At 51.7% G+C, this 13,652-nt stretch overlaps 1 protein-coding gene across 1 annotated transcript in view; it reads right to left on the reverse strand.

The window, feature by feature from the left end:
• Positions 1–13,652, reverse strand: part of Katnip (katanin interacting protein) — a 174,413-nt gene that overhangs the window by 27,113 nt on the left and 133,648 nt on the right. Inside the window, exon 15 of the mRNA XM_028867907.2 lies at positions 4,639–5,515. Within this exon, the coding sequence (XP_028723740.1) occupies positions 4,639–5,515 (877 nt within the window). The remainder of the gene's footprint in view (positions 1–4,638; positions 5,516–13,652) is intronic.

Below are 13,652 nucleotides of genomic sequence, written 5' to 3' on the forward strand. Positions count from 1 at the left end.
TGTGCTAACCCAGCCACCACCTCTCAGCCTCCGTGGGTCTCCCGGACCCCCTTACAGCCACTTCTGCAGGGTCCCTCAATCCCAGTCACCAGACCACTGAGTTCCTTGCTGGTGGCAGACAGGAAGAAGGGGACAGGGCAGGCACAAGAGAACCCACAGGTGACAGCCTCCAGACTGACACGGGGGGCTGAAAGCAAGAAGCCGGTGTCAACAGGCTTCCTGTCGCAGCGCACACTTCCTATGTATTCCTCGCACCTTATGCCGTCTCTACATGGTCTGGTCACTTCAACACCCTAAGCCAAGAGCCTACAGTGGTTTGTCACATATCACTCTCACTGTCATGATCATTTCTTACACCAAGAGTGAAAACGACCCTGCTCACTGTCTACAGGGCTATGACGTGGCTTTTCTTAGTTCTACAACCTCTGCCTCCCTCGGCACCACTGCCATTCTGCTCTGACCCACCAGATGTCTGTCCAAGGACGCATCAGGAGTCTTCTTCAGCGGGGCTTTGCCCTTCTGTGCCCTCTGCTGGGAGAGCTCTTCCTCCAGATGGTCACTGCCTTCCAGTGGCCCCTGCCACCTCATCCTTGCTCCCTGCTGTGCCCTAGTACCACACACAGACAGCAAGAGCTGCTAGAAATACCTAAGAAGTGTTTGCTGGGACAGGAAGCCTGTCGACACCAGCTTCTTGCCCCCCCCCATCATTCTGGAGGCTGTCACCTGTGGGTTCTCCCATGCATGCCCTGTCCCTTCTTCCTATCTGCCTCCACTAAAGAGCCCAGAAGTCCCACCTTCTCTCCTCCGGGGCTGGTGTGACAAGTGGCAGAAGGAGCTCTAGCATGGGCTGTCATCACTTGGGTCTCTGAGATCTGAATTCCTCTGACTGAAGCAATGGCGGGGTTGGCCCGCGAGCACGCCAGGAGACACTAAGCTCCACACATCAGGAACTTGGCTGGTGTGCCTCTGCCAGGGAGCAGGGACTTGGCATTCCTTCTGAGTCCTTCTTCCAGACTCCACTCTGAGTCTCATACTCGGTTCTAAAAGGAGAGGTGTAGACTTTCTCCTGGCCCTCTCGGGTGTGATGACAGCTGGACATCCATGTGTCTCCCTGTGTCTGTCTGTCTGCTGGGAACATGCTCTGTCTACTGCTTGGGACTAAGCTAAGGCTTGGCCTGTCACTGCTGACAATCCTATTCTAAATCTGCTAGACAAGAAGTTTCTTTTTTTCTTTTTTGTGGTACTAATGATGAAACCCACAGCCTTTGCACACATTAAACAAACACTGTCTCTTTAAGCCACGTCCCCAGGCCCAATCCTAAACCCAGATGGGCAGCTGAAAGCAATGGCATCCATCTGCAGTCTATGCATCAAAAAGGACCCCTGATGATGACATGACAGGATCCAAGATGCCGAAGACTCCTCCTGTGTGTAGTCAGCTATGAACTAGGCATTTATAAACTGCCCTCACATCTGCATCAGTGGTTACTAACACAAGAAACAAGAATGGACAGGGCAAATACAAGAGCTGCCTTTCTTCCAGTGAACCTGCTTCAGCTACTGCTGATTGGGCAAGGGCTGGCCACCTGACCCAAGTCCACCAATCAGGCCCCCTAGGACTCTGGAACTGGCTGTAGGGACCAGAGCCAGCACTCAGTCACTCGGGTCTGAGAGGCCTTTGGCTGCCTGGGAACAAACTAGTGAGGAAATGGAGGCCTGGTGGACTTGTGAGGAGAGCCGAGGGGACAGGGAGAGGATGCTGTTAGCCTTTGGTGTTAGAGTGCCCTGGGTTCTCCTACTCCTCTTCACTGCTCACAGTAAAGGCTGATGAGACCCCATCTATTGGTGGCCAAGGAACCACACTTCCAGAATGCAGATGGTGGTATAGTAAAATCTGGTTCCCTGCTGAGCCACACTGAAGACACAGTGGTGGAGTCCCCATGGTAAGGACAGAGCCCTGAAGCCATGTGAGCTTACTCACCCCACTAGCATTCTGGTGGACTCAGCCAGCATGCTTCTTTGAGGCCCAGACATGGGCTTTGGCATTGGGTGATGGGTAATAACACGATTTCTAGACAACTTTCCTCGTTAGCAAAACCAGCTAACAAGCATTAAATCTCAAGGGCTCGATTCTTAATGTGTCACTGAGCCAAGCAGGGAAATGTCTGGCAAGAAACTAAAGTGAGATCGAGGCCTCTGAAGTTGGACAGTTGGACGGTTGCCTGTCACCAAGAACTCCCTGCAGCTCCTCGTCTGCTTAGAGCCTGGCTGACCATTCAGTGAGCGCTGGCAGCCATGCTAATCAGCCCCAGGAGTACTGGCTCCAAGCACGGATGGTAGGGCTGAACCACTAGAGTTCAGATTCTATACTAGCCCCACTGGCTGTGGGGAAGGAAAACCCGGGAAAGGTACTGAAACTTCACTTTTTTATCTGTAAGATGGGGCTGTCAAGAGGGTTCAGAATCATTAAGGTTGGACCAGACCTTGGCAAAGAGCAAGCACACAGGGACCCAGGCCCTGCAGCTGCTTGTCACCACTGTCCTGCCCCACGGCATGTCACTTGAGCCAGGCTTTCATACTCAGAAGGCTTCTCTTTCTGTCTATGTTGTTTCCTTCAGTGTGTGTGTATGTGTGTGCATGGATACATAGATCCACATGTCTGTGGAAGCCAGAGGGCAACACTTGGTCATCTTCAGGATGGACCTGCATTGAGACAAGTCTCTCACTAGCCTGGATATCATTATTTGGCTAGACTGGCTGGCTAGCAAGGGATCCTACTGTCTCTGCCTCCTCAGAGCTGGAATTAGGTGGGTTTTGGGGATCCAACTCAGATCCTCAAGTACTTTACTTACCGCCCCCCACACACCTCTGACCATTTTAATGTGTTTCTTGAGGCAGGGTCTTTCTATGTAGCAGGGGCCAGTCAGAGCTGGTGATACTCCTGCCTCAGTGCCCTGGGTGGAGAGGATCCAGGCTTAGTCCCACCATGCCCCTCTGAGGATTCCTGAGTCTAAATGCGAGGTGGGCATCAGCAAAGATGCAGAGGGCAGTCAGTGGTTAGGTGAGTTAGCCCTCAGAGTCTGACGTGACACATGAGGGTCCAAGCAGACACTGTCACAGTGAACAGAGATGATTCACCAAGGACAAGCAGGGATCCCTGCGGCTACACCAACAAGAGGCAGAATCAGAGAACAGGTGACAGGCTGGGGAAGGGGACAGAAGCAGGGACCATCTGCTGGGCATGCTTCTCTGCCAGGTACCTGCCAAACACAGCCCACAAATCTCAAGTAACCATCTAGAATCTCTGTGGTGCAGCTCAAATCCGTCACAGATGAGGAAAGGGATGCTCGGTAGAGGCTTTGTGGGAACAGGGTGGAAGCAGTTAACACCTCAGTGGCTCAGTAGGTCTGTGAGGTGGTACGTGACACAAGCTGATGTCTCACTCACTGCTCGCTGAACACTCCCCAGGTGCCAGGCCCTGTTGCTTCACTGAAGCCACTGTCTTGTTTGTTCCTCACATCTCCAACAGAGGCGTGCCAACCCTGTCTCATAGACAGGACACTGAGGCTCAGCAGAGAGAGGCGAACAGCCAGATTTATGCAGATGACTTCACTATAAGGTACTCCACAACACAGGGACGGTCACTCTGGTGCCCTCTTATACAGATGGATACAGAATGCCCCCATAGTCCCCTCCTTACTCAGGATGGTCATGCAGAGCACACCCTGAACCCCATTATACATTCAGAATGTCCTTATAGATAACCCACCGCAAAGACTATGATGGTTTCAACTGAACTCTGCCTTCTGTTTTATTTTCAATCCTGGGGATGAGCCTGGGGCCCTGCATCACTGAGCTACAGTCCAGCCCTTCTACCTCTTTGTTTTGAGACAAAGTATCACTGAGTTGACCAGGCTGGCCTTGAACTCACTCTATAGCCTAGGTAGGCCTTGGACTTGTAACTCTCCTGCCTTAGCCTCTGAAGTAGCTGGGATTATAGGCTTGAGCCATGAAACCCCATGATTTCTTCACACACACACACACACACACACACACACACACACACACACACACCCCTAGTGGTTTCAAAATAATCACCATCAGTTGTTAACCCTATAAAGCAAGGCTTTATCTACTCTAGTTTGTACTGACAAAAGGAGACTGGCATACTAACCACGCATTCCTGAAGGCCAGCAACAAGACTGTGGAGGGGTGGCTGCCTCCTCCCAATGGCCTTGGACCCTCTGGCTACCACCCTACAATGTCCACAAGTTCCTCCTATACCCAGGCTAGTGCCTGCTGTGTTCAGCATCATCCTGGGGTTGTCTTCTAACAGAGTCAGGTAAGTTACTAGGGAAAATGTCTTTATCAAAGGTGAAGAATGAAGTCCAGGTTGGAAAAACCATGCATGGCAACAAAAATGGGCCACGGGACAGATAGATGCTGGTGCCAGTGACAATCACATCCAGGAGTTTCACACGCAGAGTGCCCAGCTGTCCCTCATTTGTACCACCCCTCCGGCTGAGACAGTGGAGATGTGACTCCTACTTGAGAAAAGCCCCCTTGCTTTATAGATAAGGAAACCAGGGTCCAGGGAAACAAATGGCTTCATGCCAATTGAAGCTTCTCGAGGCTTACCTTTGCTGGCTGGCTGGTCATCACCATGGCTACCGCTGGCATCCTTCTTCAGGGCCCTCCTCCCACTAGCAGGGCGATCCCTGGTGGGAGGCTGGCTAAAGATGTCTAAGTCGTTACCACAGGCTTTGGAGGATACCCTCTGGGGTCTCTCTTCAGTGATGACACTCCAGCTGTTAGTCCTCCCTTGCTCACGTCGAGGGCCTTTTTCCCTGGCCTCCACCTCTCCAAGATCATCACCAATGACATCATCCAATGGAAGCCTACTCTTCTGTTCCAGATCCTTTTCCGGACTGAGCCACGGGGGTTTGGGCTTCCTGCCTGCCTGTTTCTTGCCCACCTCTGCTAGAGAAGGCTGTAACCAGTGTGGAGTTTTCCCAGCAGGTTCAGGGATTCTCTTGCTTTTGAGGTTTTCCAGCTGTTGGAGCAAAGAGGGCTCCTCTTCCAGAGGAGGATATTTCCCAAGAGAGGAAGAAGAAGGAACACTAGGCCCATCACCCATTGAGGCAGGGGCTGCCAACACTCTGACATCTTCCTGTAACTTGGACAAACTGTCCTTTGGGCAATGAGTAGAATTCACCCTTTCACCAAGGAAATCTCCTTGTGAGGAAACTGTCATATCCACCAAGGCTTCAGCTGGCTGTGAGGAGCTGTGCCCAAGCTCCTCGACCCCATTTATGCCAGCCATCCGAAGGGCACCTTTGCTTTCTTCCCGGCCAGCACTCAGGGCCTTCTCTGGGCTCTCCTTCTTCTCGCTCTGAAGGTCAACAGGGATGGTACAATCAAAAGGGGCTTTGCCTCCTCCTTTGTCTAACACGCCATCAAAGATGAGGCTTTTGTTGACATAGAGTTTCACGTTCTTGGCACCAATATCAAGATCCTGAATGCACAAAACGGAACAAAGGAAAACGTGTGTCATCAGACTGATGTGTCAAACTGTGGAAGTGAGGATGCCCCCAAACAGAAATGTAATGCTAGAAATGTGAGCACTCGAGAGCTGAGCCAGCAGCTGTGAAACGGACTCCCCCTTCCTCTCTCCGCAAAGCGTCCACACTCTGGGAATCAAAGCCCTTTCTCAAAGAGGCAGCCTCACTGCTGTCTTGGCTTTCATCACTCCTGTCAGGACACTGGTAATGGCCCACTAATTGGTCTCGTGGCTTCCTGGTCTCTTGCTGCTTCAACCTGGTTCACTTGCCACCAGAGTTCATCTCCTACAGGAGCAAAGATGCCCCACCACTCCCCTGCGACACCCTTTCCGGCTTTTCACAGCCGGTAGCAGCATTCTTTAAAGATTGGCTCCAGCTGGGTGTAGGGGTATTTGCCTGTCATCCTAGCACTTTCAGGGCCCCAGGACATAGTGAGTTTGAGGCCAGCATGCGCTACAAAGGGAGACTCTGTCTCAAAAACAAACAAACAAACACAAAACAAAACAAAACAAAAAACCAAAATGAAAAACCCACACACCCACATACTCACACACAAAATAAATGTGTATTTTCAGGAAACTAAAATGAAGTGTGGTTTCTGAGGCTTCTGCATCAAGGAGACCTGTTGTGCATGTTAAATGCAGGCTCCCGGGACTCCTGGAGTGTCTCATATTGAGTGTCTTGAAAGCAGAGCCCACGACAAGGACTGGCTGTAGACAGGAAGTGGGGAAAGTAACACAGGGTAGGAAGAAGCCCCCAGGTGCCTGAGCCCTTCACTGCTGGGGGCAGCTGGGGTTCCGTCCTGCTGGGACTCTTCAATGAGTCCATGGCACGTACCATGGAAATGCCCCCCAAAGACAGAAGTAGTCCATTTGTGCACTGCTTGCTGAATGTGGCCCCTGGGGCAACAATGCTCTCACACATCACAAGCCGGGCATGTTTGCTCAGCAGACAGCCCAGCAAGCAGCTCAGATGCAGCAATGCCAGCATGCCAGGGATCTACTCACTGCAGCTGCAGCTGCAGTCAGGGAAAGACCCAGGGGACGTGGAACAGGTACCAAGGCCACAGCCTTGATAATGGCAGTTTTGAGGGAATCTTTGCCCTATGACCAAATTTTCTAGATGTTTCCATAGCACAAGGAAGTGGAGAATGCAGGACAACATGACATATAGTGACCTTCAAAGAAAGGTCCCTGCTTCCTCATAACCCAAACACATGGCCTTATGTCATGTATGTATCTGATGCTTATCTGTTCATGCTTAAAATAAGATCACCCTCCCCGGCTACTGGTTACAGCCCCCGTCTCTGTGGTGGAACTCTTCCATCAAGGGATATAATGCATACATCAAACAGTTAATACTTCTTCACACTACTCGGTAAGTCTTAACATGTACATCTCCCTGAAACAATCTCCACACTTAGGATGTGCTCATCACCCCGAGGTCCTCTTCACACTTTGAAATCCCTCTCCTTCCCCAGACAACCACCCACCTTCTCTCATCACTACAGATTTTTACATTTGTGTGTGTGTGTGTGTGTGTGCGCGCGCGCGCACGCGCGCGCGCATGCGTTGTCCAAGGACAACTTGGGGGAGACAGTTCTCTCCTTCCACTATGTGTATCTAGGAATGGAACTCAAGTCAGCAGGCTTGATAGCAAGTGTTTTCATCCTGTGAGACACCTCAACAGCCCCCTTTTTATAAACTGACACTCACATTTTCTAGAATTTTGACATAGAGCTTACAACGTGCACCCTTTGCATCTGGCTTCTCTCACTTAGCCTAACTGAGATGCAGCCGGAGTATGAGAGCCTGTGTTTTTCTTCCTTTGATTCCTGAGTATTCTATCTACAGAGGCGCCCCACAAGTTGCTATTACCTCTACAGTGAAATCAGTCACTGTCATTTCCATCAGGTTCCTCTCCCAACTCAGTGTAGAATCCACTGTGCCAAGGCACCCACAGCCAGAACATTGGCTTACCTCTGCTGTCTGGGTGATCACAGCAGAGCCCTTCCCTCAGCTATGACAGTGGTTTACAGGGCTGGCCCATGTCCAAAGTCACGGGATCTCTCACCCCCCTGTCATGGTTGGCTCAAGCAGGACGAATAGGCAGCTCCTCCTCCTCCTTCATGATGTCCATGGCTGGGCTTCCAGTGATGATGTGCCTGTGTTACTTGGCTTCTGCCTAACTGGCTACTCCTCTGCCCAGCCTCCTTGGCTTATCTCCACTCCTGCAATCCCCACCAGCTCAGCTGGGCCTCAGTGACTAGGCTGCCCTAGGTCCAAGGCTAGCTTTCTGAGTGTCTTGTACTCACTATGGCCCAAGGTTCTCAATGTCTCTCTGGTTCGAGGATGCCCATTTCCTGACTCTCTGGTCCTGACCTCTCGATTGGCCCCTAAGGGATGGATGCCTCTCCTACCCCTCTCCTCTTGGGAATCTCAACCTTTATGTGCCTCAGATCCATCAAATACTTAAAAAAGAAAATCAATAACAGACAAACAAAACACTTAGGCATGTAGCCTAGGCTAGCCTTGAACATGGGTTCTGTCTGCCCTGGCTTCTAGGTGCTGGAGTCACAGTTCCCAACAGAGTTCTCCATCATGTCCCCCAAGCTGAACCTCTCCCCTGCTCAGTCAGCTTCCCAAATCCTAGGCAGTCCCTCTGATGACCCTGTCCCCGGCCCCGCCACGTCCAGCCTGTCAGGAGTGCCTTCCTTCTCTCCTCTCCAATCTGACTTCATCTTCCACAGACACTGCTGCCCCAGTGTAGACCACTGCCATCTCTCCAGAGACACCAGATCAACTAATTGGTCTCTCTGTGCCTGCTCTGCACTGTCACCCTGCACACACACTTCATTTCCCACATAGCAGCCAGACTCGCTTAAAAACAACTTCAGTCAGAGCTCAGCAGCCTCCTGCCTAAACCATCCAGTGACTCCATGCTGTCAACCCAACTAAACATAATAGTCCCAGGTCCCGGTTTGCCGGCCTCCATATACTGCTCCTTGATGCCACAGCACACTTCCTTCTTGCCTTCAGAGACTCCCTAACACCAGGCTCTAAAGAGCACTCCACCCATTCCCCTCTACATCCTGATGCTCTCGAGTTCCTCAGTCTCTGAAATGGTCTCTCTCATCAGCATTTCTGGAGGGTTAGGGCAAGGTTTTTGTTTTGTTTTATTTGTTTGGAGAGAGAGTCTCCCTATGTAGCCTAGGCCACTATTGATGTATTCACGATGTAGACCAGGCCAGTCTCAAGCTTATAGAGATCTGTCTGCCTCTGCCTCCCCAGTGAGGGATTAAAGGTATGCTCCACCAGAGCTGACTAAGGGGGCTATTTCACTGCAGATAGGGTCCCAGAATTGAGATATAGCATTCAAGTGCTGGGATTGCAAGCCTTCACCTCCATGCCTGCTTGGCTGCTAATTTATCTCTCCTAACCAAAGTGAACTGCCAAGACAGCAGAAGTCCTCCACAATTGCCTGAGGATACAGCACATGGTAGGATCACAGCCGTCATGAGGGAACTGACACATGACTAATCTGGACATTCTCCTAAGACCAAAGAACAAGAACGATGGCAGCTTGTGGCTTTTCCTCCCAGGCCACTCCTGCCCTTGGCTTCTGATCTTTGGCTTCTGATCTGTGTTTGACCAAGTATGGATTCTGAGGCCCCAGAGCCCTCATTCTCCATGCCTCGGCCTCCCTGTAAACTAAATCTGCGTGCTCTAACTAAATTCCTAGATCACCATGGACAGGGTTGCAGAGCAATGCAGAAGGAGAGCCATCAAACCCGTATCCCACCACAGGAACTCAGCTTCAATCATCCAATTGCAGGATGGCAGGCTACTATTTGCTGGCTGTCAGAAAAGTCGATGTTCAAAGTGTGCTTTTACATGTTTATATGGATGTGCGCTCTGTTTAGAGGAGGCACAGAGCAAGCGTGTGCTGTGAATTAATCAGAACACAGCTCGTGGAGGAGGATGGCACTGGCAGCTTTCAACGGGCAGTTCTGAAAATTACCACCATGGAAACATCTGGGAGACAGAAACAGTCATTTAAAGAGGTGGTGGAGTACAGATGGGCTTCCCATCCAGACAGTGGTGGACAGGCAACCTAGCTTTTCTAATGGGATGTCTGGCCCCCAAAACATGTCTTACACAAGCAGTTGAGAGCCCCACTGGCCATAGATGTCGAGCCCTCAAGAATTATGACTGTGGCAGAGGAAGGCACGTAAGGGACATAAGGGAGGTAAGGAAACAGTGAGCTCTGGGGAAGGCGGGGGTGTTCAAGAGCTGGTTGTGGCCATTGGGGAGGGAGGGCCCTGCCTGGCCTGCAGCTTGCATCTCTGATGTTTCCAGCAAAAACTACTGTGCCTGTGGGCAGGTTTGGTGTGGGATATCTGGGTAGGAAACAGAAACAAAAGTCTGCACTGTCCCACAGTCCCAGACACCCCATATGAAGGCATCAGAACTCTCCCTCCTCTCTGTATGTCTAGGTAGAACTCAGTTCTGGCTATCGCCAGCACAGACTGAACTACCCGTGTGGGTAGAACTCTGGGCCCCCACTTTCTTAATTAAGTCCCCACATACCATCTCCTGCTCCCTAGAGGTAATGGTCCTGGAACCTTGCAGTGGGTGTGCGTGTGCACACACATCCTTCCAGACTTTGTTCTACCTACAACCACCACTCAGCATCTGTGGGGGATTTACTGCAGGGTCCCCGTGGATACCAGCATTGTCTCATGCTGCAGTCCTGTGTATAAAACATCACAAATTTGCATATAACCTATGTACACTCTCCTGCTTCCTTCAAACCATCTCTAAATGACTTATAAAGCCTAATGCAATGTAAATGTTATGGAAATTGTTATGCTACATTGTTTAGGGAAGAATAAGAAAAAAGATATATTCGATAGAGATTTTTTTCCTGAATATTTTTTATACTGCTGGTTGAATTCTGGGATGGGAACCTGCAGGTAGGCAAGGCTGTTGCTATGTAGGTGGCCATATAAACATCATCAGACCTCAAGGATTGTACTAGGAAGCTGGATGGAGGTCCACAACTGCACCACAGAGCCTTGGGGCTGGGGGCTTGCAGGTAGGTACCCCTCAGCATCCCCTCAGCAAAGCTCTAGAAAAAGGATGCCTTTATAGATCTGGGGAAAATCTTTTCCTGCTGGAAGACTTGGCTCTGCCCCATGTCCAGTTACCAGGGCTTCAGTTGAGGCTCTTCCTTCTTTACCCCAGAATCCAGTGCATTCAGAAATCCCATCCTTCCAAATGACTCACCTATAACCATTTGTGAGTGTGCACTTGTGTGTAAGTACACTCTCCTGCTTCCCTTCTTTGTTTAATGAGAGATGTGGTGGTACTTGTAGTGATGCTTTCTCAAGTGACACTCTGAAGTCCCATGACTGCTACATAATCCCATTCCCAGCGCTCATTTTCCCTTACGGTTTTTCTCTCTAGTTCTTAAGAACCAGACACGGTGAGATGATAATTCACATTTAACACATTATACGTATCATTGCAGCCTAGATAACTGAATTAGCTTGCCAAGGCCACTCTCCTCCTTAGCCTGGCTGGATAACTGCCCCACCCCTTCTAATGAATATACTTACTACTCAGCAAGGGAGAGTGGTCATGTGGTTTCCCTGAGGCAGAGCTGAGGGGTGCAGGGCTCTAAAGTCACTGTTCCCAGAGGTGACTACCAACTTCAGCATGGCCAGCCTATCCAGCAAAGCATTTGAATACAGAACTGGCTGAGTCTAAACATCAAGGCAGGTCTGGGAAAGCAAACTGTGCCTTGGGTGGCCACTTAGCCACAGTGGACTTCATTTGTGCCAGGCTGGAGGTATCCATACACCAGACCCACTGCACAGAGAATGTGAGCCAGTCTCCTCCCTATCTGCACCCAAAGAATGTTCTAGAAGAGGAAGCAACTAGAGGCTCTGGGACACTTGGAGGGGGTGTGGGGTCTGCTTCCTATATTGCTGCATTCACTTTGTTCTACCAGACTTTGGAGACTCTGGAGAGCAAGCTGCTGTATCCAGAGTGGCCTATCCGGTCTCAGGACAGGCTCTGCACAGCCTCCTCCAGGAAGTCTCTAGCCCTTCTGACGTCGTCTCTCCTCTTGATGCCAGTTGTTGAGGGCTTTGCTCTGGGCTCTCAGACTTGCTACTTGGCTTCCTGCCCCTCTGTTAATCATCTGTGTACCCTGTGCCCACCAGGATGTGGGCCTCTGTCCTGAGGCCTACATTTGCTCCTTCCTTCAAGCTCCTGCGCATTAGCCGCCATAGCTCTGGCTCTATTGAGGAGGGGACTCAACGCTCTTTCACGTGTCCCTCAGGGAGGATGACCAAAGCAACACATCTTTGTCATGAGGACACTCACTTTTCTCAAGAGAGACGGAGGCAGTGGGGTAGCAGATAGAAGAGGAAGGAAGTGAGGAAAAGGAGGAAAGCTTGGGAAATAAATGGTAGGACTGCAGTTGAGGTGGCCACAGCTCAGGTGATCACAGAGGGACAAAAGGACTGGGGCAGGACAGGATGGGAGAGCCAGACACTGGAAGAGAGGTCAAGATGCTGTGGTTGGTGGGCAGGCAGGCCTGGCTCAGGGCAGGCTGAACCGGGGTACAGACACTCAGGCAAAGAGGGGTGGGAAAGAAAGCAACCAGGCGGGCAGGCAGGCTCAGTAACAGCTCCAGGAACTAAAGAGTAATGCCATAGCATGGGACTGCCCTGAACTCAGAGAAGGACCTTTCATGGGTACCTTTCCATCTTCCTGGTGTCTCCCTGCTGGAGTGACCCTTGGCTCCCCCTCCTCCATCCTCTCTTTATATGGACAGTGGATCTAGCCCCATGAGCAGCCAGCTGGGCAAGTGGTCATCTCTAAGCTTTCCTGAGAAAACAGTCGGCTGACATTATAGCCCTGCTCCTATCCACTCACTATCCACAGACTCAGACTGATTTGCCCTACCACCGAGCTACCCTGCCACTGAGCTGCCCTGCCACACTTCTGTCCTGCCACTGAGCTGCCCTGCCACACTTCTGTCCTGCCACTGAGCTGCCCTGCCACACTGCTGTCCTGCCACACAGCTGTCCTGCCACTGAGCTGTCCTGCCACTGAGCTGCCCTGCCACACTGCTGTCCTGCCACACAGCTGTCCTGCCACTGAGCTGCCCTGCCACACAGCTGTCCTGCCACACTGCTGTCCTGCCACACAGCTGCCCCGCCACACTGCTGTCCTGCCACTGAGCTGCCCTGCCACACAGCTGCCCTGCCACACAGCTGTCCTGCCACTGAGCTGTCCTGCCACTGAGCTGCCCTGCCACACTGCTGTCCTGCCACACAGCTGTCCTGCCACTGAGCTGCCCTGCCACACAGCTGCCCTGCCACACTGCTGTCCTGCCACTGAGCTGTCCTGCCACTGAGCTGCCCTGCCACACTGCTGTCCTGCCACACAGCTGTCCTGCCACTGAGCTGCCCTGCCACACAGCTGTCCTGCCACACTGCTGTCCTGCTACACTGCTGCCCTGCCACACTGCTGTCCTGCCACACAGCTGCCCTGCCACTGAGCTGCCCTGCCACTGAGCTGTCCTGCCACACAGCTGTCCTTCCACGCAGCTGCCCTGTCACACTGCTGTCCCGCCACGCAGCTGCCCCGCCACACAGCTGTCCTGCCACTGAGCTGCCCCGCCACGCAGCTGTCCTGCCACACTGCTGCCCTGCCACGCCCCCTCTGATCTTGTCTAAGAGCATGGGGCCTCAGCTGCCATCTTGAGTTTGTACCTGCCCTACTCGGAAAGCTTGGCCTAGGCCTAGCCTCTGAGTGTCACCACCGCAGCCTTATGCTGATGGTCAGCCCCAGCCACCAAGTATTTTGCTTAATGCCACCAGGCCTCCTGCCTCAGCTGACTCAATGTTAGCTGTGATCAGACCCCACACCAAATGTTAAAAAACAAAACATTTTGAGACAGTTTGGGCTGTTTAAATACAGAATGGTGATTAGAGCAAAACAATAATTACTGTCAGGCCTCATGATTGGGGTTATAAGAAAGGACCACAAACTTGAGTGTGCAGAGGCACTGAAG

The sequence above is a fragment of the Peromyscus leucopus genome, chromosome 1 (genome assembly GCF_004664715.2).
Source record: "Peromyscus leucopus breed LL Stock chromosome 1, UCI_PerLeu_2.1, whole genome shotgun sequence".
Taxonomy (NCBI): domain Eukaryota; kingdom Metazoa; phylum Chordata; class Mammalia; order Rodentia; family Cricetidae; genus Peromyscus; species Peromyscus leucopus.